This window comes from Heliangelus exortis, chromosome 31 (assembly GCF_036169615.1).
Source record: "Heliangelus exortis chromosome 31, bHelExo1.hap1, whole genome shotgun sequence".
Taxonomy (NCBI): Eukaryota; Metazoa; Chordata; class Aves; order Apodiformes; family Trochilidae; genus Heliangelus; species Heliangelus exortis.
In genome coordinates this window covers 1819942-1843022 of record NC_092452.1, presented here as the reverse complement: position 1 = coordinate 1843022, position 23081 = coordinate 1819942, and the positions used below count along the sequence as shown (strand labels likewise).

General features: G+C 47.6%; 3 protein-coding genes across 4 annotated transcripts in view; 2 read left to right on the top strand and 1 right to left on the bottom strand.

Moving 5' to 3' along the window:
• BCDIN3D (BCDIN3 domain containing RNA methyltransferase) overlaps nt 1-23081 on the bottom strand; it is a 147314-nt gene that overhangs the window by 43774 nt on the left and 80459 nt on the right. The window lies entirely within an intron of this gene.
• Nucleotides 140-5010, top strand: LOC139788955 (keratin, type II cytoskeletal 75-like). The gene is made up of 9 exons (XM_071729345.1): nt 140-762; nt 1765-1979; nt 2533-2593; nt 2804-2899; nt 3137-3301; nt 3510-3635; nt 3891-4111; nt 4346-4377; nt 4486-5010. Exons 1-9 carry the CDS (start codon nt 259-261, stop codon nt 4680-4682), a joined length of 1617 nt encoding a protein of 538 aa, XP_071585446.1. The 5' UTR covers nt 140-258; the 3' UTR covers nt 4683-5010.
• LOC139788961 (keratin, type II cytoskeletal 5-like) lies at nt 9939-14303 on the top strand. Its single transcript, XM_071729354.1, has 9 exons — nt 9939-10479; nt 11011-11225; nt 11510-11570; nt 11657-11752; nt 12017-12181; nt 12423-12548; nt 13173-13393; nt 13750-13784; nt 13889-14303. The coding sequence occupies exons 1-9, from the start codon at nt 9997-9999 to the stop codon at nt 14101-14103; spliced, it is 1617 nt and encodes a 538-aa protein (XP_071585455.1). The 5' UTR covers nt 9939-9996; the 3' UTR covers nt 14104-14303.

The following is a 23081-nucleotide window of genomic DNA, read 5'->3' as shown; positions in this document are numbered from 1 at the left end:
ATTATTTCAGCAGGGCGTGTGTGAGGAGTGAGTTCACTCTCCAGAATGCTGTCGGACGTGCCAAGCTTAATTAATCAGAAAGCTGATCCACCTCATCAAACCCATCCCAGCCTCATAAATGCATAAAAGGGCTCCCCTGAGCCTGTGGAGAGCACAGGTTCACCTTTCTCCTTTCTCCTCCTACTCCTTGCTCCAGGCCAGCACCTTTCCTCTCCTTTCTTCTCCCTGTAGCATCCATCCCATCCCAAACTCCCAGCCATGTCCCGCCAGTCCACCGTGAGGATTCAGAGGGGCAGAAGTGGCTTCAGTGCTGCTTCTGCCATCGTCCCCAACACCTGCCGTACCAGCTTCAGCTCACGCTCTGTCACCCGGGTTGGAAGCTGCAATGCTGGCAGTGGCTTTGGGAGGCTTGGTGGTGGCTTTGGAAGCAAAAGCCTCTACAATGTCGGTGGATGCAAGAGGATCTCTGTGGCTGGAAGGGGTGGGAGTTTCTATGGATCCGCAGGGTTCGGTGGTGGCCCCGGTAGCGTCTATGGTGGTGGCTTTGGTGTGCCAGCTAACCTGGGCTATGGATATGGTGCCTTTGGTGGGGGCATGGGTGGCCCTGGATTCCCAGCTGGGGGCATCCACGAAGTCTCCGTCAACCAAAGCCTCCTGAAACCTCTCAACTTGGAGATTGACCCCAGCATCCAAAGGATCCGAAAGGAGGAGAAGGATCAAATCAAAACTCTCAATAACAAATTCGCCTCCTTCATTGACAAGGTGAGACATTAGCTTCCCTAAATATCTTGTCCTGATATTTTATTTTTTTTTTTTATGAGAACTCTTTTCTTAGCTGCTGGATGGGCACTGAAGCTGATCAAGAAGGAATAGAAGTAAGGAATGAGGCTGGAAGATGTACCTGCTACATAGTGGTTACTATGAATTAATCACCCAGTATTTGAGGTCCTTCTCATTTGCTGCTCATCTCATAGGCAGCGGGGAAAAAAAAGGAAAAAAAAAAAAAAGCTCTGAAAGTCAACCCTATCCTTCTGGAGATGTTGGGCTCTCTCCATTGAGCATTATAGGAGCCCTGATAGCTTTTTTTTGGGGGGGGGTCAAATGAAATGCAAGCAACACATCTAAAATGACCAAGAAAGGGATCCCACGAATTGGCACCAGAGAGAAGCAAGTTTCTCATTGCTTGAATTTCCTCAAAAGCATTTGAAGCGATCACTGCAACAGTTCCAACACGCTTGGACTGTTAGTTCAAAATAGCAAAATCTGATCTGACATTCTCAGTCCACTTCATTTCCTTGTTAACTGTGTCAGATGCACAAGAGCATCTGCAGCATTTCTGCTCTGCTGGAGCAGCTCCTCTTAGCTTTCAAGGAAAATGCTCCATTCTTTTGGAGTTTTTGTGGGGTAGGGGAGCTACACAGGAGGGAGGGAGAAATGGCACTCGATTGCTGTTTTCTCTGTCAGAGTGCAAGCCCTGCTTTGCTCCTTTATCTGATTCTGCAAGCACTCTTCACACAAAATGCAGGCAAAGTCATGAAGGGGAAGCGTGGTGCAAGAAAATCAGAAATCGTTCCAGAGTTTGTTTGCAATAATGAGCAGGGTCCCCGCAGCTGAACTGCAAATTCCATCTCTCCAGATGGCTCTGAAAACCACCTGGAAAGGGAGCTTCACCTCCTCAGCCAGGACTGAGAGCCCACATTTGCAAGAAAAGCTCTCCAGAATCTGTCTTCTCTCAAAACATCTTCAGGATCTTTCTGCTTTCAGGTCCGGTTCCTCGAGCAACAAAATAAAGTGCTGGAAACCAAGTGGAGCCTGCTCCAGGAGCAGGGGATGAAAACAGTGAAGAACAACCTGGAGCCACTTTTTGAGACTTACATCAACAACCTCAGGATGCAGCTGAACAGTTTGCTGAGCGACAAGGGGAGGCTGGAGGGAGAGCTCGTCAACACCCAGTACCTGGTTGAGGATTTCAAGAAGAAGTAAGTACTGAGCTGGTGTTCTGCTTACCTGGGTAGCTGCAGCCTTTTATCCTTAATCCAGCTGGGGGATCCAGGAGAATCTGGGACAGAGGAATTCCCAACAGTGAAGGCTGTGACATTTTCTTGAGATAAACGGTAATGGAGTAACAGATCCAAACACAACAACATTTAGGGAATAATTTAGAATATGATCAAAGCCTTATTAACTAAATTACCTCCCGAGAAAAAAAAAAAAAAAATTACGTGGCAGGTCTGAGAGTTTCAGGTCAGCACGTTTAATTTGCCTCAGACATGCAGAAGAAGTATGACTAATGGCCAGAAATAAGAAAAAAACCCAAAAAACCCACAAAGAACAGGTTGTTTAAAATGTTTTATGTACTTGTTTTAACTAGTTTAGCCAAGAATCATACTCATGGTCTCTTGTTCAGATTCTCTGTAGGAGAAAAGAACATTTTATGCAAACTGCTTTTTAAGGAAGCTCATTCCAGCAAAGTAAAATCACCTCCATCTGTTACTTGCCTAAACAAATGCTCCTTCTGCCTCCCTCCATCAGGTATGAAGATGAAATCAACAGGCGTACGATTGCAGAGAATGAGTTTGTGACACTCAAGAAGGTGAGAAAAAATTACAGAATCCCATCTGATAACTCTCTTATTGCCCTCAGCCCTGATTCACTCACACTCATACATCTGTCCAGATTCCAAAAGCTTTTTTCTTTTTTTAATGGTTTCTTCCCTGGACTGCTACCTGCAGTTATTGTCACATGGCTGTCCCCAAGTTGCTAATAAGAGTCTCAAACACGAACTAAACCTCTTGTTCTCCAGGATGTGGATGGTTCCTATATGAACAAGGTGGAACTACAAGCCAGGGCAGATGCACTGACTGAAGAAATTAATTTCCTGAGAGCCCTCTATGAAGCAGTGAGTACAAACACCTCCCCAGACCTGGCAGCCCTCACTTAGAGCTTCCCTCCCTCCTTTCCTCCAAAAGCTGATAATTTCTTCCCCCAGGAGATGCTAAACCCTGAGCCTATTTAGAGGCACAACAACCTCCTCAGCTCTTTAGATAGCAATCTGCAGCCTCTCCCAGCTCTGCACCCTCATCTGAAAGGATGAAAAGGTGAAATTCCCTCCCCTCACCCCCCGTGCCCTTTGCAGGAGCTGTCTCAGATGCAGACCCAGATCTCCGACACTTCTGTTGTGCTCACCATGGACAACAACAGAAACCTGGACCTGGACAGCATCATCTCAGAGGTCAAAGCACAGTACGAGGACATTGCCAACAGAAGCCGAGCTGAAGCAGAGTCCTGGTACCAAACCAAGGTGAAGAAACTGGGGGATTTCCCTGCTCTTATCTTCATGTCTTGTCTTGAGCAGAGAACTGACTCTTCCGAGACAAAACCCTCTCAAATATTCTAAAGCAGCTGCTAGTGTGGGCTGGAGGAGGGCTCGAGGATTTCAGGAGCCTGGGTTTCTTCAAACTCAGGGGATGTTACCCAAAGTTGGGTGATTGTTCCTCTCTCTGTGACAGTATGAAGAGCTGCAGGCTACAGCAGGCAGGCACGGGGACGACCTCCGTAACACCAAGCAGGAGATTTCTGAGCTCAACCGCCACGTCCAGCGGCTCCGCTCTGAGATCGACAGCGTGAAGAAACAGGTAAGGGGCAGGAAAACCCCCACACTTTTAACCAATTTACCCCCTGACTGTCAAGGGAGAGGGAGGGAAAACCTCAGAGGCAAGTTCTGCTCATTTTGTCCCCTTTGCTCCCATGGAACTGTCACTGAAACTGGTGAACAAACTGGTGAACAACTGGTGAACAGGTGCTCGAACAACACCTGGTGATTTCAAGGTAGACAAAGAACAAATCTGGGTCTTGTTTGGAGAATCTGACCGTGGGTTTCTTCTCCATAGTGTGCAAGTCTGAAAGCAGCCATTGCTGATGCTGAGGAGCGTGGGGAGATGGCCCTCAAAGATGCCAAAGCCAAACTGGCTGACCTGGAAGATGCTCTACAACAAGCCAAGGCAGACCTGGCCCGGCAGCTCCGGGAGTACCAGGAGCTGATGAACGTCAAGCTGGCCCTGGACATCGAGATCGCAACCTACAGGAAGCTGCTGGAGGGGGAGGAGTGCAGGTGGGTGGGAAACACAACCCTTCCAGTCCTGCTGTTGGATAAGTGAAGCAATGTGAGCACTGGAGGTGCTCAGAAATACTCAACAGGGCATTAGGGGAGGGGGGGAAGATAGTCCCAGCTAACGGCAATAATTATGCTGAGTTCTTGTTTTTCTCTAGGAAATGTGCCCTATTTCTGCCCCCCAGTATAAACAGACATAATTATCTGACCTTGCTGTGTTCTGTCCCCTAACAGGCTGGCTGGAGATGGCGTCCCAGTGAATATCTGTAAGTGGCTAAAATATATTAAATTATCTGCTTGGAGCATCAGTGTCCTTCTGCACTGTGATGCCAGTGCCCAGAGAGACTGAAACCTTTTCCTTCTCCTTTCTGCAGCTGTGACCAGAACAACTGTGGGAACTGGATATGGAGGAGGAAGCAACCTCAACATGGGAGGGGGAATCTGCAATATGGGGAACAGCTTCAACTGTGGAAGTGGTCCTGGGGTTTGCAGCACCAACCTTGGAGGCAGCAGTGGCTCCAGCATGAAGTTCGTCTCGACCTCTTCCACCAGAAGGAGTTACAGAAGCTAAAAGCTTCTTTCCAGAAAAAATCACTTGCCAGAATCTACCTTAGCACTGGTGCTTTACTAAAGCATGGTTGGGGTCAGCAGAATGAGGGCCACCTAAACCCTATGTCTTGTCACACAGGAACCTCACCTTGGGGACTCCCTCCCAGCTGGGTTGTCCAGCACGTGGCGTCTTTGTCACTGAATGCAAGTCCAACTGTTTTAAATTTGCAACTTGCTTTGTTACAGCTCAGCATTTTCTGGCCGGGTTTTGTATATAAAAATGTGTCCCATGACTGTTTGTCTCTCTTCACTTTCTGGTGTTTGTCTAATAAAAATGCATGTGTAATTTATGCTGTTGTGGGGACCTCTTAATTAAAGACATGGAGCAGAATGCAAATGCAGGTAACGAGCACTTTTCCTACAGCCCTGCCCAGTGAAATGTGCAGATTTTTGCTCCTCACCCACAGTTCCTGCACCTCTCCAGTAGCAGCCAAAACACACAGGCACGGTGAGCACCCAAGGGAGGTTTGCTGTTGATTTCCACGTCCTCCCTCCCGTGCAAGTAAAACACCTCAGAGCTAAACACGAAACACAGGGCACGTCAAGGCAGGGGCCAGGCACATGGGAAAAGGTCTAAAATTCATTTACTGTGCAGCTTCCAGGCAATACAACATCCAGCAGGCTGGTTCCCAGGGGGCAGGAGGGGCAGTGCCAAGTGTGTGATGTACCAGCAGAAATGTCTAACAATGGGGAACTAATTACCAGGGGAGGCAGAGCAACCTCCTGACTTGTTCAGGTCTATCAGCCCATCTCAAAACCCTTTCTACTGGGAGCTCTCTTCCCTAAACGGAGGTGCCAGCAGGGCAAACATGAGGGGGTTGAAAGCATTCCCTTCCTGCTTCCCTGCCCACACAGCTTCAGGTGTTTCTCTCAGGTCCTGAAACTCATGTTCCCTCTCCCTTGACTATGAGCAGGGGGAGGATCTGGTCCAAATGCATCCATGTCCTGTGCTGAATTAGATGTTGCTCATCCAATAGCTATAAAAACATCCAAGGATGGGATACCTGTTGAAAAATGAAAGTCTTTGAGAGCCGATGTTCCTTCACATTCCTGGGATACACCGGAGACAAAATGCTGTCTGGAGAAGGTGGAGAAAACCAGAGGAGGTTCAGGAATTTTAGATGTGGTTCTGACTAATCGGGAGAAATTAATTGAGAAGCAAAAGCAGAGCATCCTCTGGCTGAAAGCTACAAAGTGATAGATCATAGAATGGGTTGAGTTGGAAGGGACCTTAAAAATCATCCAGTTCCAACCCCCCTGCATGGGCAGGGACAACTCCAACTTGACTGGGTTCTGAAAGCCCCATCAGACCTGGCCTTGAACACTTCCAGGCATCTCATTGCTGGAAGATGAGTTGAGGAAATAGATGTGATTAGAAAAACATTTCAGTAAGCCTAAGGAATGGCCAGAGAAAGACTGACTCTAAGGAAAAAGCTTGAAAAGATGGACAAAGGGAAGGGAATTGGCAGTGCCTGAGTGATAGTTCCAGTTTCTTGTAATTTTCTAGGATGCTTTGAACTCTCCACGTTCCCCTAAGGAATTCTTCCCCCAGACATGCAGGCTCAGTTATGTGTCTGCTCTGGCTTTCTACTCCTGCTCCACCACCTCTCCCTGCTGAGGACTCCAAGCACTTTCCTGTGAAGGAGCAACATCTACACCATGAACAGCAGCCTGGGCAAGGTGAAGCAATTGTCTTCCTCATTGCTGCCCAGATACACTCTCCAACCAACAAGGATATAAGGGTATATAGCCAAGAGGCACTTCAGACAGATGCCATCCATGGCTTCAACATCTGGGTCACAACACAGCCCTTCATCCAGCAGGTCAAAGGCTGGCACCATAGAATCACAGAATTGGCTGGGTTGGAAGGGACCTCAGAGCTCATCAAGTCCAACCCTTGATCCACTCCCCCCGTGGTTCCCAGCCCATGGCACTGAGTGCCACATCCAGGCTCTTTTGAAATATCTCCAGGGATGGAGAATCCACCCCTTCCCTGGGCAGCCCATTCCAATGGCTGAGCACCCTCTCCAGAAAGAAATTCTTCCTAATATCCAACCTAAACCTCCCCTGGCAGAGCTTCAGCTCTGCCAGGGGAGGTTTAGGTTGGATATTAGGAAAAAATTCTTAAGATCATGGCTTCTTGTCTTACTGATACCTGCCTGGGAGCAGAGCCCGACCCCCCCCTGGCTCCAACCTCCTTTCAGGGAGTTGTAGAGAGTGATGAGGTCTCCCCTGAGCCTCCTCTTCTCCAGCCTCAACACCCCAGCTCCCTCAGCCCTTCCTCACAGGATCTGTGCTCCAGTCCCTTCACCAGCCCAGTTGCCTCCTTTGGACCTGCTCCAGCACCTCAATCTCCTTCCTGAGCTGAGGGGCCCACCAGAATATTTCTTCTACCAGGGTGTCCCTTTCTAAACAAGATCCAAAAAAGCATCCCTGGCAAAGGCTTTGGCATCTCTGGATACGTCACCAAGGTACAGCAGGACTCTGGTTACCACACACACAACCTCCTGCATCCAGTCCTGCTGGAGAAGTTAAAGAGATGCAGGGGTGACCCAAGGATTGAGTTCCAGTGGGAGAGGACAGCCTGGATTAACTCTAGCACAATCCAGATGAGAACTTTGGTCTTAGAGAAATGAATGAGCCAGAATTTGCAGTGTGTGGAGGGAACGGGTAGCTAATTAACACCCATAAAATTTTTATAGAGTTCTTTGGGACAGATGGTTGGTGGCTTAGTCACAGAAGCTCCTTCCTCTTAAAACCGGTGCTTGTTGTAACACAGAGCAGTTAAACACTCCCAGAACTGTTATTTCAGCTTCATTCCAGTGTGTGTGTAATGGAAACATTGGAAGAACAGAGATGGAAATAGACAGGGGGAAAGCAAAAAAGAAAAGAAGAGGAGAGGAGAGGAGAGGAGAGGAGAGGAGAGGAGAGGAGAGGAGAGGAGAGGAGAGGAGAGGAGAGGAGAGGAGAGGAGAGGAGAGGAGAGGAGAGGAGGGAAGGAAGAGAAGAGAAGAGAAGAGAAGAGAAGAGAAGAGAAGAGAAGAGAAGAGAAGAGAAGAGAAGAGAAGAGAAGAGAAGAGAAGAGAAGAGAAGAGAAGAGAGAGAAGAGAAGAGAAGAGAACAGGAAAGAGGAAAGAGGAAAGAGGAGAAAGAGGAAAGAAAAGGAAAGGAAAGGAAAGGAAAGGAGGAGGGAAGGGAAGGGAAGGGAAGGGAAGGGAAGGGAGGGAAGGGAAGGGAAGGGAAGGGAAGGGAAGGGAAGGGAAGGGAAGGAAGGGAAGGGAAGAAGGAAAGGAAAGGAAAGGAAAGGAAAGGAAAGGAAAGGAAAGGAAAGGAAAGGAAAGGAAAGGAAAGGAAAGGAAAGGAAAGGAAAGGAAAGGAAAGGAAAGGAAAGGAAAGGAAAGGAAAGGAAAGGAAAGGAAAGGAAAGGAAAGGAAAGGAAAGGAAAGGAAAGGAAAGGAAAGGAAAGGAAAGGAAAGGAAAGGAAAGGAAAGGAAAGGAAAGGAAAGGAAAGGAAAGGAAAGGAAAGGAAAGGAAAGGAAAGGAAAGGAAAGGAAAGGAAAGGAAAGGAAAGGAAAGGAAAGGAAAGGAAAGGAAAGGAAAGAAAGGAAAGGAAAGGAAAGGAAAGGAAAGGAAAGGAAAGAAAGGAAAGGAAAGGAAAGGAAAGGAAAGGAAAGGAAAGGAAAGGAAAGAAAGGAAAGGAAAGGAAAGGAAAGGAAAGGAAAGGAAAGGAAAGGAAAGGAAGAAAGGAAAGGAAAGGAAAGGAAAGGAAAGGAAAAAGGAAAGGAAAGGGATGGCAGGCATTTGGCAATTACCCCCCTGGGACCTTCTGGTCAAACTCAGCTGACTGCCTGGCGTCCACACGTGAAATGGCAAGCACAAGCATGAACTTGAAAGAGGCCTCTGCAATCTCCTGCTCCTTCCTCACCCCTGCTGGGTCTGCTCAGTGCCTGGGGAATGCTCTGACCTCCCAGCTGCTGCCTCCTCTGAGGGGGGGTGGACATCTCCAAGAGAGACAGTCCTTAGGATGCCCAAAGGGCTGCTGGGTCCAAGAGAAGCCTGTCCATGCCTGGAAGTGACCTTGGAGCATCTTGTCTGCTCTGGGAGAAACACCCATGAGCACAGAGCTACTTCACAGAAAGAGTCAAGGCAGCAGAGAAATTAACTTTTTGACTTTTCTTGGGCATCACATGGAATAAGAGCAGAGGGAGTTGTCTGTGAGCAATGGTGAAGCCAAATCCCAGGCACTGAGTTTCCTTGTGAGTAAGAGATATCAGAGGGGAAAGACAACGAGCGTGGGGAGGGCAGCCTGGGAACAGGCTTCTCACTGCATAGAGACAAGGTAATCCCATGAGTCAGGAAACAGCCCCAAAAATCTGCACAGGTAAAGCCCTGAGAAATTGCCAACTCAGTTTTTGTGTCATCACAGACAACAGTAACTCTCTCCCAGGTCGTATTCTGATATTCCATCTCTTTTTTTATCAGCCTTAACCAGGATGAAATGTAGACACTTTTCTTGGAAAGGAAAGGTCTGAAAATCAAACTGTCTTCCATGTCCTTCCCACTCCCAGCTGGTTTTTACAGCTGATGGTCCAAGAGTTCCACCAAAGCCACATCACCACCCTGGCTTTCCCCCCATCACCTCTTTCTCCTTTCTGTATCAGTTCTGCTTGAGACGATTCCTGTTTGGGCATGAGAGCAAGAGTCCAGAATTTCCAACAAGTTGGAGCTTGAGGTTGCTGATGTCCTGCTGGGGTTTACTTGAAACTTCTGCAGCAGGAAAAGCCAGACCCACACTAACAGTTTTCTCAGGCCACTGCACCATGAAATATTGTGCAAGACAAGGATTGATTCACCCATGAAAGAGATGAGCGAGCGCTTGCCCAACCTGGGGAAGCATCTGCAGAGGTGAAAGGAGGGAGTGGGGAAGCAATGGCTGTGAAAAAGTGTTGAGCAGGCAGTATTTGAGTGTTTTCTCAGATATTTGGACAGACAGATCATGACTGTCACAAAAAAAAAAAAAAAAAAAGAAAAAAAATTGCAACTCCTGCACTCTGGGAGTGCTTCCTGGGTGCTGGTGCTCATGGTGAACTCACCATCTGCTCTGCTGGGTGTGACAAACCCAGTTAATCAGTAAGATGAGCACCACACCGGACCCATCCCCAGATAGGAAGGGTATAAAAAGGCCAGTCCCAGCTTGGGGTAGCACAGCTTCACCTTCCTGCCTTCATCCACTTCCTCCCTGCTTTATTCTTTCTGCCCCTCTCCCAGCAGCTGCCATGTCTCGCCAGTGTGCTGCAAGGCACCAGAGCAAAAGTGGCTTCAGTGCTGCTTCTGCTTTCATCCCAAACGTGAGCAGCATCAGCTTCTGCTCACGTCCTGCATCCCAGGCTGGAAGCTGCAGCCCCGGCGCTGGGTATGGAAAATTTGCTGGAGGTTTTGGGAGCAGAAGCCTCTACAGTCCTGGTGGATGCAAGAGGATTTCTGTGGCTGGAAGGGGCAGTGGCTTCTGTGGACCTGCAGGTTTTGGTGCTGGCACTGGAAACTCCTGTGGTTTTGGTGGTGTCTTTGGGTTCGGTGGTGGCCTGGGTGGCCCTGGGTTCCCTGCTGTCCCTGCTGGGGGAATTCATGAAGTCTCAGTCAACCAGAGCCTTCTGAAGCCTCTTAATCTGGAGATTGACCCCAACATCCAGAATATCCGTAAGGAGGAGAAGAATCAGATTCAGACCCTCAACAATAAATTTGCCTCCTTCATTGACAAGGTGAGACGTAAGATTTCTTGGTTGTTCTGTGCTGATTCTTCAGTGGGGAAGGAAAAACTAGGGCGAGTTATATTATATTATATTATATTATATTATATTATATTATATTACATTACATTACATTACATTACATTACATTATATATTATATTATATTATATTATATTATATTATATTATATTATATTATATACACCAGCAATTTTGCTGCTCTTTTACTGATGTTTCTAGCATCAGCAGCCTGGGAATAAAACCTGGGGGGTTTCATCTTTGGGACCCTTGAATAACACTGATGTGAGAGCACCCAACAGGGGGGAATTGGTGCTACAGGATGTAAGGAGGCAAAGTTTGCAAAAGAGCAGGAACACTGACAGCAGACGTGCAATGCTTGCTTACTTTCTTGTAAAAATTGTCAGCTGTCCCCCAAGGCCTGAGAGCTCCCACCTTTCAGCAACCAAATCCTTGCAGGATTGTACCCTAAGGAAAACCATCCTAAAATCAGTATCTCTGGAACATCTCCTTTCTCGATCCAGGTCCGGTTCCTGGAACAACAAAACAAGGTCCTGGAGACCAAGTGGAGCCTTCTGCAAGAACAGGGGAACAAAACAGTCAGAAACAACATCGAGCCCCTCTTTGAGACCTACATCAACAACCTCAGGAGGCAGCTGAACAGCTTGCTGACAGACAAGGAGAATTTGGGAGGGGAGATGACCAAGGTGCAAAGCCTTGCTGAGGACTTCAAGAACAAGTAAGTCCGTCCACTCGTGGGCTTTCTGGAGAGAAAAACTTTCATCTGTGCAATGAACCAAGGAAAGGCTTTTTTCTGATAGAACCTTCTGAGAAAGGCCCCAGGCTGAGTTTAGCTCAAGACATATTCAGCCTCACTTCCCCATGGCTGAAAAAAGTTGTGGGCAGGGATGGGAGACCAAGGCACAAAACTGTACGTACAAAAAAAAAAGAAAAAAAAAAAAAAAAGAAAAGAAAAGATAACTTCTGGCAGTCACAGACCACCTCTCCGTTTCCACCCCACAGATATGAAGAGGAGATCAACAAGCGCACAGTTGTTGAGAACGAATTTGTGATCCTGAAGAAGGTGGGTGCAGTGCAGTCTGCAGAAACATCCTTCAGCTTTTCCTCTCTGAAAAGCGTTTCATTTTTGTGATGTGTTCCTTCTTCTAGGAGGTGGATGCTGCCTACATGAACAAGACAGAGCTGCAAGCCAGGCTGGACTCCCTTGTGGAGGAGATAGAGTTCCTCAAAGCTGTCTTTGAAGCTGTAAGCACCAGCATTAACTTCCCTCTCCCAGCACCCAAATTCTTTCCCTTCCTTTCCCACTGCAGATTTTCAGGACTGATTAATTTCCACTCTGCTGCAGGAAATAATTCAATGCTTTTTTTTCCTATTCAACAAATGTCTTAACCCTATCTTGGGAAAAAAAATCACTTTGTCCACCCAGGTCTACCCTCTGCCTTGGGGTTTTTTTTTCCTCCCTGTGAGCAATACTCCTGTGACTCACAGGAATTCCCTCTGCCTCTGCAGGAGCTGTCTCAGATGCAGGCTCAGATCTCTGACACCTCTGTCATCCTGACCATGGACAACAACCGTAGCCTGGACATGGACAGCATCATCGCAGAGGTCAGGGCTCAGTACGAGGACATCGCCAACCGGAGCCGGGCAGAGGCTGAGTCCTGGTACCAGTCCAAGGTGAGAGCTTAGGAAGGATTCTGCAATGGGAAAACCACACTCCCTCCCCCAGAATGCCGCAGGGAGCTGAGTCCCACTGGGATTTTTATAACTCCGGATGTTTTCGGATTTAACAATCCTATAAAGTTTGGAAGTGGTGATTTGGGGTTGAGAACAGGCACATCCTTCTGAGTGTCAACACCCACACTCTGCTTGGCTCTAGAACTGGTGTGTTTTACCTTGCCTTCCCTCCCTGTGACAGTACGAAGAGCTGCAGGCTACAGCAGGCAGGCACGGGGACGACCTCCGTGTCACCAAGCAGGAGATTTCTGAGCTCAACCGCCACGTCCAGCGGCTCCGCTCTGAGATCGACAGCGTGAAGAAACAGGTAAGGGGCAGCCTAAACTCATCAGACTCTACTCCTGCTGTGGGCTGACTTCTTGGATGTCCAGCCAACCCTGGGGAATAAAAATAAATGAACCTCAGTGAGCTCTGCTGGATCAGGAATGAATGAATGTGACAGCATTTATCTCAATGCAATAAAATCACTAAGAGCCACTTGATACAGCAGTGGGAAGTCTGAGGAGATGTGAAGAGATGTGGAGTCAGATTAACCTGCCTGGACACGTTCCTAGGGGATGTACTCTAGGTGGCCCTGCTCTGGCAGGGGGGGTTGGACTAGATGATCTTTCGAGGTCCCTTCCAACCCCTAAGATTCTATGATTCTATGATTAAACCCAGGTTGTGACCTGGCTCAGGACATGGATCAATTCAGTGATCATTGAATAAATCATAGAATTCATGGATCAGTTCAATGATCACTGAATTCACTGATCATTAAGACCATGCCTATAGATGTTAACCCATCCTCAGGACATGGATCAGCTCAGTGATCATTAAGGTCATGTCTGTAGCTGTTAACCCATCCACTGCATCAAGCCCAGGCTCTGTGGGCTCTGGGTACTGCTCTGTGCTCAGGGCTGGGAATGCAACCACTGGTTTTTTTCCCCAGTGCACCAGTTTGCAGACAGCCATTGCAGATGCTGAGCAGCGTGGGGAAGTGGCCATCAAGGATGCCAGGGCCAAACTGAGCGAGCTGGAGACAGCCCTGCAAAAGGCCAAGACAGACCTGGCCAGGCAGCTCCGGGAGTACCAGGAGCTGATGAACGTCAAGCTGGCCCTGGACATCGAGATCGCGACCTACAGGAAGCTGCTGGAGGGGGAGGAGAGCAGGTGGGTGAAATTTTGTACCCCTGTTCCACAGAATCAACCATAGAAGCATGGGATGCTGAGTTGGAAGGGACCCATCAGGATCGTGAAGTCCAGCTCCTGTCCCTGGGGAGAGTTTCCAGAGGTGTGATGGAGTTTCAGCTCCTTGCCAAGTTTAGAAGCTGCCCCCATTCAGAGGACACGGGTCCTGTTCAAAGGCAAACAGTTGCCCACAAATTGAGCTGGCTGGGAAGAGGCCTTTGGCACTAAGTTTCCAACATCCACCAAAAATATTCCAAGGAAATTCTCCTGCCTTTTCAACCAGCACCTGTTCACGGGTTCCCCTTGAATTCTCACTGTCTCACTTTGCTCCCTAACAGGCTCTCTGGAGAAGGTGCCAGTGCAGTGAATATCTGTAAGTAATTTTAAAAAATAGTTTTGTGACTTTTATATTCATCTCCCTGCCACTCAGAGCCACTGCTTGTGGATGGCTCTTAAGAGGGTGTTTTGCTCTTGCAGCTGTGACCAGAACCTCTGTCGGATCGAGCTATGGGAGTGGAAACTGCCTCAGCTTTGGAGGCAGCAGTGGTGTTGGAGGTGGGATCTGTGCTGGAGGAATTGGCTTCAGCTCTGGGAGTGGACAAGGCACAGCTGGGTCGTGTGTGACTGGTGGAAGCTGTTCCAGCATGAAATACATCACCACCAGCAGCTCTTCAGCCAAGAGATGCTACTAAATTCTGACAGCAGCACCGTTACCCAGGGGGTGCCAAGTCTCCTGTACTGAGTGCAATCCTTACCCTGTTCTTACCTGTCAAAGATCTGGAAGTCAAAGCTGTCTTTATTTATATAAAACATGTCATGCTCTTGTTTATTCTTTGACTCTCCACACTCCCCATGTCCCAGTGTTTGTCTAATAAAAGGCACGTGGAATGAATTCTGCTGCATCCTCCTCTTAATTCCAAGGACTTTATAGAACCCTGGGGAAAAGAGTGGTTGGCACAGCAGAGTAGAGCTGAAGGTAAAAAAAAAAACAACTGAACACACAAGAGTTGAGACCCTTCCTACCTCTGCTCTCACTGCAATCCCATGGGCACTTCTTGCATCCAACAGGAATACAGCAGCTGGATGTTCCCTTCCCATTTCCGTGAGCAAACTTTTTTATCATCAGTGTCTCCACAGGGTGGGAAAATATCTCCTCTCCTTAGCAGGCAATAAACATCCCTTTATCTTAATATCTCCATTACAGCATCTCAGCATTTTCATGTCACACCCAAACCCTTGTAATCTTTCCAGGTTTTATGTTGATGTAGAGATATGAATCTAGTTTTTTCCCAATAAAACAACTGCATTGGCTCTCGCTGCTTGTATGCACTAACAAAAGGCACTAACAAAATCCTGTCACTGCCATCACACCCAGAATCTTTCTTCATTATTCTTCTTTGGGAAGAATAATGTCCCCAGACAGGCTGCAAGATAGTTAAAGACCCTCTTGGTGAGGAAAGTTTAGCTTCCCCCCTCCAGTCTCCTGAACATGAGGCAAACTACAGAAGCACCAAAGCCCTTACTAAAAAAAGAAAAAATAGTTAAATACTGTGCTGGGGTTGCAGAGCAGATTGCACCTCTGACACAACCCAGCAGAGTGACTGAGGCACCAGTGGTAAATGTGATGTACATTAAGTGCACACTGACTCTAAACCAAAAGTGATAGAACAAACCCCATCTTTTCAGTAACCCTCAAAACCCAAGCACAACGACCTGAAAGGAAATGGCTTGTCCCTTTCAACACCCACCTGGCATCCTCTGGCATCTCTGGGTGCTCTGTTTCCACTGGCACCAGCAGAATTGGCACTGGGTCCATTATTTAAACCCCATCCAGCCTCAAACAGGCACCTGATGGCCTGGACTTTAGCAGTCAGGCTGTTTTCTCTTTGGGGGCTTTTAGCTACCTCATCATTCAGCATCTGGGCTAAACAAAGCATCCAGCCTCATTTTGAGCCAAAAGAAAGGCTCAAATTGTCATCTGAGCCTCCCAAATTGTCATCTGTACCCAAAGCAGCTCTGTGCAGATGGAGCATTGCCTGCAAAGAGGAGGGGTGCAGACCAAGACACCCAACTTCTAGAGCAGGACAGGTCACTCCTACCACAAGGCAGCTGCTAACTGGGGACCAAACTCAGGTGGGGTTTTTTTCAGCAAAGCATTTTCAACATCTCTAGATCCCCTCTTGCAGCAACTTCAGTCCCCTCAGCTTTAAACTAAACGGGCACCAACACCACGAACCAAGTTAAAAGCAACCACAAAGGGAACTTCTGAATGCAAATTCCCCTCCACCCCCCTCTCCCCCTTACCCAGTAATCCCCGTTCTGAAGACTACAGGTTAGAAAATCTTGTTAATTTGGTGAGCCTGAAGGTTGCCAGCCCATTGCCAGCAAGACAAGAGGGCACAAGAGGTCTCAAGTTGTGCCAGGGGAGGTTTAGGTTGGACATTAGAAAGAATTTCTTTACTGAGAGGGTGCTCAGCCATTGGAATGGGCTGCCCAGGGAAGGGGTGGATTCTCCATCCCTGGAGATATTTCAAAAGAGCCTGGATGTGGCACTCAGTGCCATGGGCTGGGAACCACGGGGGGAGTGGAGCAAGGGTTGGACTTGATGAGCGCTGAGGTCCCTCCCCAAATCCTCCAAGAATTCCCAGGCTGGGTGCTGGTCACACCACTCTGTGCCTTGCAGGATTATCCATCTCCATCTCCATCTCTTCTCCTGGTGTTTTTCAGGTCACCCAGCACCAAACCACTCAGGCACCATCTGCCCCCTGGCAGGAGCTCGGGTGCTGCCCAGGAGCAGAAGGGGCTGCACCTTGCACCCTCTGCCTGCACTGCATCACCCGAGGGACTGGGCTCTGCCAGGGGAGGTTTAGGTTGGATATTAGGAAAAAATTCTTTCTGGAGAGGGTGCTCAGGCATTGGAATGGGCTGCCCAGGGAAGGGGTGGATTCTCCATCCCTGGAGATATTTCAAAAGAGCCTGGATGTGGCACTCAGTGCCATGGGCTGGGAACCACGGGGGGAGTGGATCAAGGGTTGGACTTGATGAGCTCTGAGGTCCCTTCCAGCCCAGCCCATTCTATGATTCTGTGATTCTCTATGATTGCAGCCTGGTGATTAATGAGTTGGGAAAGGTGGCCACGTGCCAGCATTACCAAACCCATTGGCTCAGACAACTGAGCTCAGGTCCTCTGTGGACAAGCCCAGCTCTCCAAAAGGATAAAAGAGGACTCCTGGTCCCAACTCCTAAAGATTTCTCCTGATCTGCTGCCTCACCTCATTGTCCTCTGCTCTCACCACCAGCAACTCACTGCAGGGAACTCAGATGGCACCAGGTAAGGAGACCCACTAAGAATTTCACTGCTGCTTCTGCCACTGAAGCAGCTTCAGCTCCATGTCCATGTCCTGCAGCAGTGGTTGGGGCATGGGATGGATCCAGGGTGGTTTTGGCAGCAGGAGCCTTCACAGTCTGGGGGCAAGCAAGAAGATTTCCATGAGTGGGGATTATTGTGCTCCTAGACCAGGATACAGCTACAGGTCAGGTCATGGAGGGTTTGAATACAGAGTTGGTGGAGCTGGGTTTGGGTTTGGAGGAGGATGTGGCCCTGGAGGGATTCAAGGGGCCACAGCCAATCAAAACCACTTGGTACCAACTTGGAGATTGACCCCAAGATGCAGAGAGGAGAAGGACCAGATCAAATCCCTCAACAACAAATTTACCTCTTTGATGACAAGGTAAAACACGTTCCATGCCACCCCACCTGGCATGTTTGTCATTCTCTGGAGAACAGGATCAGGATTGCTCTCAACATTATAAATTTACCTCTAAATCCTTAATGCACAGAGATGAGGATTTTCCCCCCAGCTTTTTACCTCCCTAAGCACAGCTTCATTTTGTCAGAGCTCTGTAGACAATCTGGGCATGGTGTAAATTTGTTTTTCAGGCTTCTTTGCAGTTGAATGTTGCTCCTGCCATGCAAGTCTTGATATCACTGAACTTTCAGTGGCACGTCCAATAAAGCCCATAAAAAAATGACATAAAACCAAAAAACACCTAACATTAGGCCCCCATCTCATGAAAAACAAGGCAGGTTTCAAGGTGATGATCTCAAATGATGTCAATTGCTCTGATGGGTTTCAGGTGCGGTTCCTGGAGCAACAAAATAAAGTCCTGGAGACCAAATGGAGCCTCTTGGAAGACCAAAAAATTGTGAAAAATAACCTTGAACCCCTGTTTGATGCACACATCAGCAACATGAGGAGGCAGCTGGAGGCTCTAGGAGAGGCCAGGCTGTGGCTCAGCTCAGAGCTGAAAGCAATGCAAGATGGGGCTGGAGGCTCCAAGATCAGCTGAGCAAAACACACACTAAAAGAAACCTGTCCAGTTTTACTTCACTCTTATTCCTGGATGAGTTAAAAGACCCAAGACAAGCCCAAAACTTCAGGAAGAACTGAAATGAGGACTCATTTTCCCCTCCTTCGCTGCTGCATAAATGGCAGGAGAAGTTTTCTACCCATTGGGCCACATCCATACCTTTTTTTGCAGGGAGGAGTGATTTTTTTGAAGGCTCTGATGGTCAGACATCCACAGAAGTTTGGGAGCAGCTTCTCGACAGAATATTGCACTTTTCAAGTGTTTTCAGCTCCTGTGTCACTATTTTAATATGGACCAGGATGGAACCTGAATGCCCTGAACACACATTTCCTACTGCTGGGGATTACTTTCCAGAAGAGAAAAACTGTCTAGAAAGAAACATTAATTAGAAGTGTGTGCTTAAGTTTTTTATTTTTTTTCCTCTTCTTTTTTAATTACTATGGTAATTAAATTAATTACTATGGTCCCTTAATATCAATGTATTGGATATTTCTAGCACTTCTGAAAGTCAAGATTTAGCTTCTCCTGCATGGAAAGTCACCAAAATCTTGGGCACAGGTTTCAGCTCAGCTCAGAAGCTCTCCAGGCTGTCAGGAGGAGGTGTTCCCTCTCTCATCCATTCTTGGCACTTTGGAAGAACATCTATCAAGTGCCAGTGTCTGCTACCATGCCCAGGAGGGATACACAATGCTTAATAGACATGAATAAGTAAGGAGCTTAAATTGTCAATCTAGAACCAGAAAAACAAGAGGTGAGAGCTCAGAGCAGGCTGTGATTCACAGCAAGGACACGTGCATTCCACCCAAACCCCTCTGCTCTCCCTTTCTTGGGACATCACCTGGCTGACACTTTCTGCCACCTTTACCAACAGTGCCTCTGGCCCCAGAGTGGCACCAGAAGAGAAATGACTGCCTTGGGGAAGAGAAATCATCATCCAGGCTCTACTTTGAGCCTTCTTTTGTAACAGTTCTCTGTGCCTTCAGAAATGTTTAACAGAAAAAAAAAAAAAAAAAAAAAAAAAAAAATTAAAAAAATCTGCCCTGTGTCAGTTTGGCCATTTGAGTCCTACAAATCAGCCATCCAAATTCTCCTCATTCATTTTAGGAAGGGGACAAATAACATTCTGGCAATAAACACCTTTTTCCATCAGCTAAAGAAGAAAGCTCAAAGAATGGAACTTAGGTGAAACACCCAGATTCCAACACTGGCTCACTGGGTCAGAGAGTGTCCTGCTCCTGTCCTCCCCACAGCTCCCTGGTGAAAGCAATTTTAAATTTTGAAAAGCAAACGTTAGCAGAGTCTGCAGCAACAGAGGTGGCTCAACAGAGAAAAGACCCTTGGGTGCCCCACGAGTTGAGGAAAGAAATACTTTGAGAAGAAAAGGTCTTGTAGAAGAGGTTCAGACCTTGCTTTCATCTGACATAAAGTGGCAATTATTCCTTCTGGCTCTGGGAATCTTTAGACAAAAACCTCAATTATATCACACAGGTGGCTGACAGGGACCATTATCTGGCACCCAGCAAAAGGACATCACTGCTTCTGCCCCCACTTCTTAGGAGTTTGTTCTTATCTTTATTTCTCTTAATCTTTGTGAATTCCAAATGTTCTTCCTAATGCTTTGCTGTCCTGAGTCAAATACTAATCCAGGGGGCAATTAATTAGATTTATGCCAAATTGGTTTTCTTCTCCTACAGGCTCGGAGCTCAGAAACCCCCAAGTCTGTAACAGGCTGGGACTTCATGGAAGTGATTTTAAGGGTTGGATGTTCCTGTTCTGAAGAAATCTTTCAGGCAAGGGCCATGGGAGGCTGATGTTTTATTACAGCTGCACGGACTCCATCCTTTGAACTCCTGACTTTCATCTCCCCCATTGAATCATTTTCTTTCAGCCAGAGCTGCCTTTTATCCTTTCTGATCCAGACCTTGGCTCTCCTTGCCCAGGTTCTTGTCCTGGCCATCCCCAGCCCTCCTGAAGCCACGGCAGAGCTGGCGTCAGAGATCCCATCTCCTCTGACTAACCCAGGTGTGGTGGCCAGGAGCTCAGCTCCACCCAGCCCTCCTGGCCTGAGAAACTTTGCAGAGGACTCCCATTCACTGAGAAAACTTCTAGGAGGAGAAAATGTGCCTCTCGTGAAGGCTCTGCAGCTTTTCTAGGTGGCCTCCACTCACCAGCAAGCCCAAGGGTGCTGTCTTTCTATCTTAATCAGTGAGATATGTAGATATACATATATATATATATATATACATAAAATAATGTTGTATATAATATAGGCACCAACACAGCAAGGACAGCTGTGCATAGCTCAGGAGTTATTTTTGTTGTTTACTCCAAAGATGTGGGCATCAGTGGGGAATGCCCCTGGGAACAGTCTCCTAATCTCTCCCCAAGCATGGGATATATGAAGAGGGGATTTCCATATGCCCACAGTGTCCAGGGCCAGGGCCAGGATGGAATCTCTAGACCCATATTCATTTATTTCCCCTTCCCAACAGGTCTGAAGAGGAAATCAACAAGCACACGAGTGCAGAGGATGAGTTTGTGATGCTGAAGAAGCGGAGGCGCCAACAACAAGGAAGGGACACACTTTTTAAAGGCAAAACCCATTTGAATGCAAATAACCCTTTTTATCCAGCAGTGCCAAGCTGGGCAAAGCACTTAGCAAACGTGGAGTCATCCCTCCTTGAAGCAGAAACACCCAGTTGTGCCAATGTGTCAGTCCTTGGCCATAACTCCTGGTTTCAGGCCCCTCATCCAAAATTCACGTGAGTTCTGGTCCTCCAGGTGCCACCAGATCAGACCTGGGTCATCCCCATAGTGACTCCACCAGACCCTTCTGCAGCCTTCCTTGTATCCATTCCCACAGGTTCCATGGTCCCAGCTGAAGGAGAAGCTGGGAATGGAAATGGGAAACACAATGGAAGACCTCCCACTATTTCAAGCTTTGTCCAAAATTCCTGTCTGAGCTCTGTGCTCACCAACCCTGCTCCTCACTGCTGGGTTTCCTGTCACCAGGGGCTCTGAAGACTCAGCAAATCAGTGTCTCCCACTGCAGAGGAATTTTCTTTTTTTTTGGTTCTCTTTCCCAGTTCCTCCTCCACTGATGTCGTTTCATTCAGCTCTGCCCACACACAAAAACCCAGTCTTCATTTCCCTTAGAAGGAATTGACTCTCCAAAGGATCTAATTCATATAATTTAACCCAAAAGACCACATAATTCAGGTTGCTGTCTCAGCAGCAAAATGTTCTCCTTTCCTCCAGCCAGGGACAGCCTCGAGCAGAGACAGGGGTTAAAACCCAGAAAACAAACAAGAGGAACAGCAAGCTTGGGTAACATGGATTTTACATAAGCTGCAAAACCATCTCTGGCTTAATGCCTTTGTGCTGTTGTTTGGGTTTTGTTTGTTTCTCTTTTTCTGGGGGGAGCAGAGGTGAGGGTTGGAGAATTATGTGCCAGAATGGAACCAATTTGTGTCCTTTCATCTCCTTCTCCCGTTGAGCTTTTTAAAAAAATTTCTTCAGTAAATTGCAATCAAACTTACTGTGAGCAACGTGGTTTGGGTTTTTTTGTTGTTTTGTTTTTTTTTTCTGCAATTACAAAATTAATCTAAAAGTGTAATTTTAGAAGAAGGTTTAGAAGCTCTACCAGGGGCACTTGCTGCCACTCAGGGTCTGCCCATCTCCTTCTTCACATCCTGGTCCAGGAGTGGAGGAGAAACTTTCAGTGTTTTGGGGATGGAGGTCACAGAGCAGCAACACCCAAGGGCTTTGGGAAGTTTCCCAAAACTTTGCACAGGCAAACAGAGCAAGACCAAAAGGTGGGGCTGGTTTCACCAGGCCATGAACACCTACATCCCAACCAGTCCAAGATAAAAACAGACACTTTTGGATCAAATGATCCATTCCCCAGTAACCCCTCCCTCCCTCCCTGGGACCAGAAGTGCCCTTGGCAGGTGGCTGAAGATGCCTGAGATGGCAGGAGAACTCTCAAAGATGTTTTAAAGCCAGGAAAGATGGATCCCACAGGGCAGAGCTAAACTTCTGGAAAGGCTGGTTTCCCCTGTGCGGGGAAAACAGGAGGGATTTTTCTCCATCACCTCCCTGGAATGGCCAACGAAGCTTCCAGGCCAAGTGCTAAACAAGGTTGGGATCCCCAGGCAGTGAGATGCTCCTGAGCTGAGGTTTCTGTTGGGTCAGCAGCTCAAAGCTGGGCTGGCTCAGACAAGCTGGAGGTGCTGAGCTCTGCCCAGGTCTGTAATTAAAAACCCAAGAGCAAGAAACTGAGAAAAGAAGCCAACACGGCTACTTCCATTTCATCAAGATGCCAAGGATCACGTGGAGCAGCTTCTCCCCAGCATCCAGGGCCCAGCTATGAAGGATGCTGAGTTCTCTGAACTCCTCTTAGGCCAAATCCCAAAAAGTCCTTGACACACACAGCTCCCACTCCCCTCTGCCCTGCACCTGTGTTACAACCCCTTTTGATGTTTCAGCAAAGATGGGACTGAAATCCACCCCTTTCATTTTCTAGGCAATGATTTTTCTGTCTTTCCTGCATCTTTGTCACCCTGAGCCCACCTCCTTTGTTGAAAAATAAATAGACAAATACATGAATATAATCCAAGCTGACACTCACAGGAGTTTGCCAAACAATTTCACCAGAAAGCAACAACCAAGCTGAGTTCTCCTGTAAACTTCTCCCCATGTGCTGCAAGAAATAAAGATGAGAAGGAGGCCTAAAGGAGAGGTGGGGAGGGGGATTTTCAGCAGAGAGAGTAGTGCTAGGACAAGGGGTGATGGGTTTAAACTGAAAGAGAGGAGATTTAGGTTAGATATCAGGAAAAAATTCTTCCCCATGAGGGTAGTAAGGCACTGGAATAGGCTGCCTGAGGAAGCTGCTGATGTCCCCTCTCTGGAAGTGTTGAAGGTCAGGATGGAGGAGGCTTTGTGCAACCTGGTCTGGTGGGACCCTCCCCATGCAGAGGGGTTGGATCTTGATCATCTTTAAGGTCCCTCCAGCCCAAACCATTCTGTGATTCTGTGAGGTATGAATCTGACTGCTCTCAGTCACCATCCCCCAGAGAAGGGAAAAAAAACAGAAAAGAAGAGAAAAGAAGGGAAAAGAACAACCTTTTTTTTTTTTTTTTTTTTTTTTTTCTGGCTGGGGCAATGCTCTGAGCTGGCAAATCTTTCACTGTTTTCTCCTGCACCTGACTTCTCTTTGCAGTTACAAACCCAGACACACACTTGCATGGGTCCACCTCCAGTCCCCGAGGGAATTAAATGCCTGTTCTTTAGGCCAAGA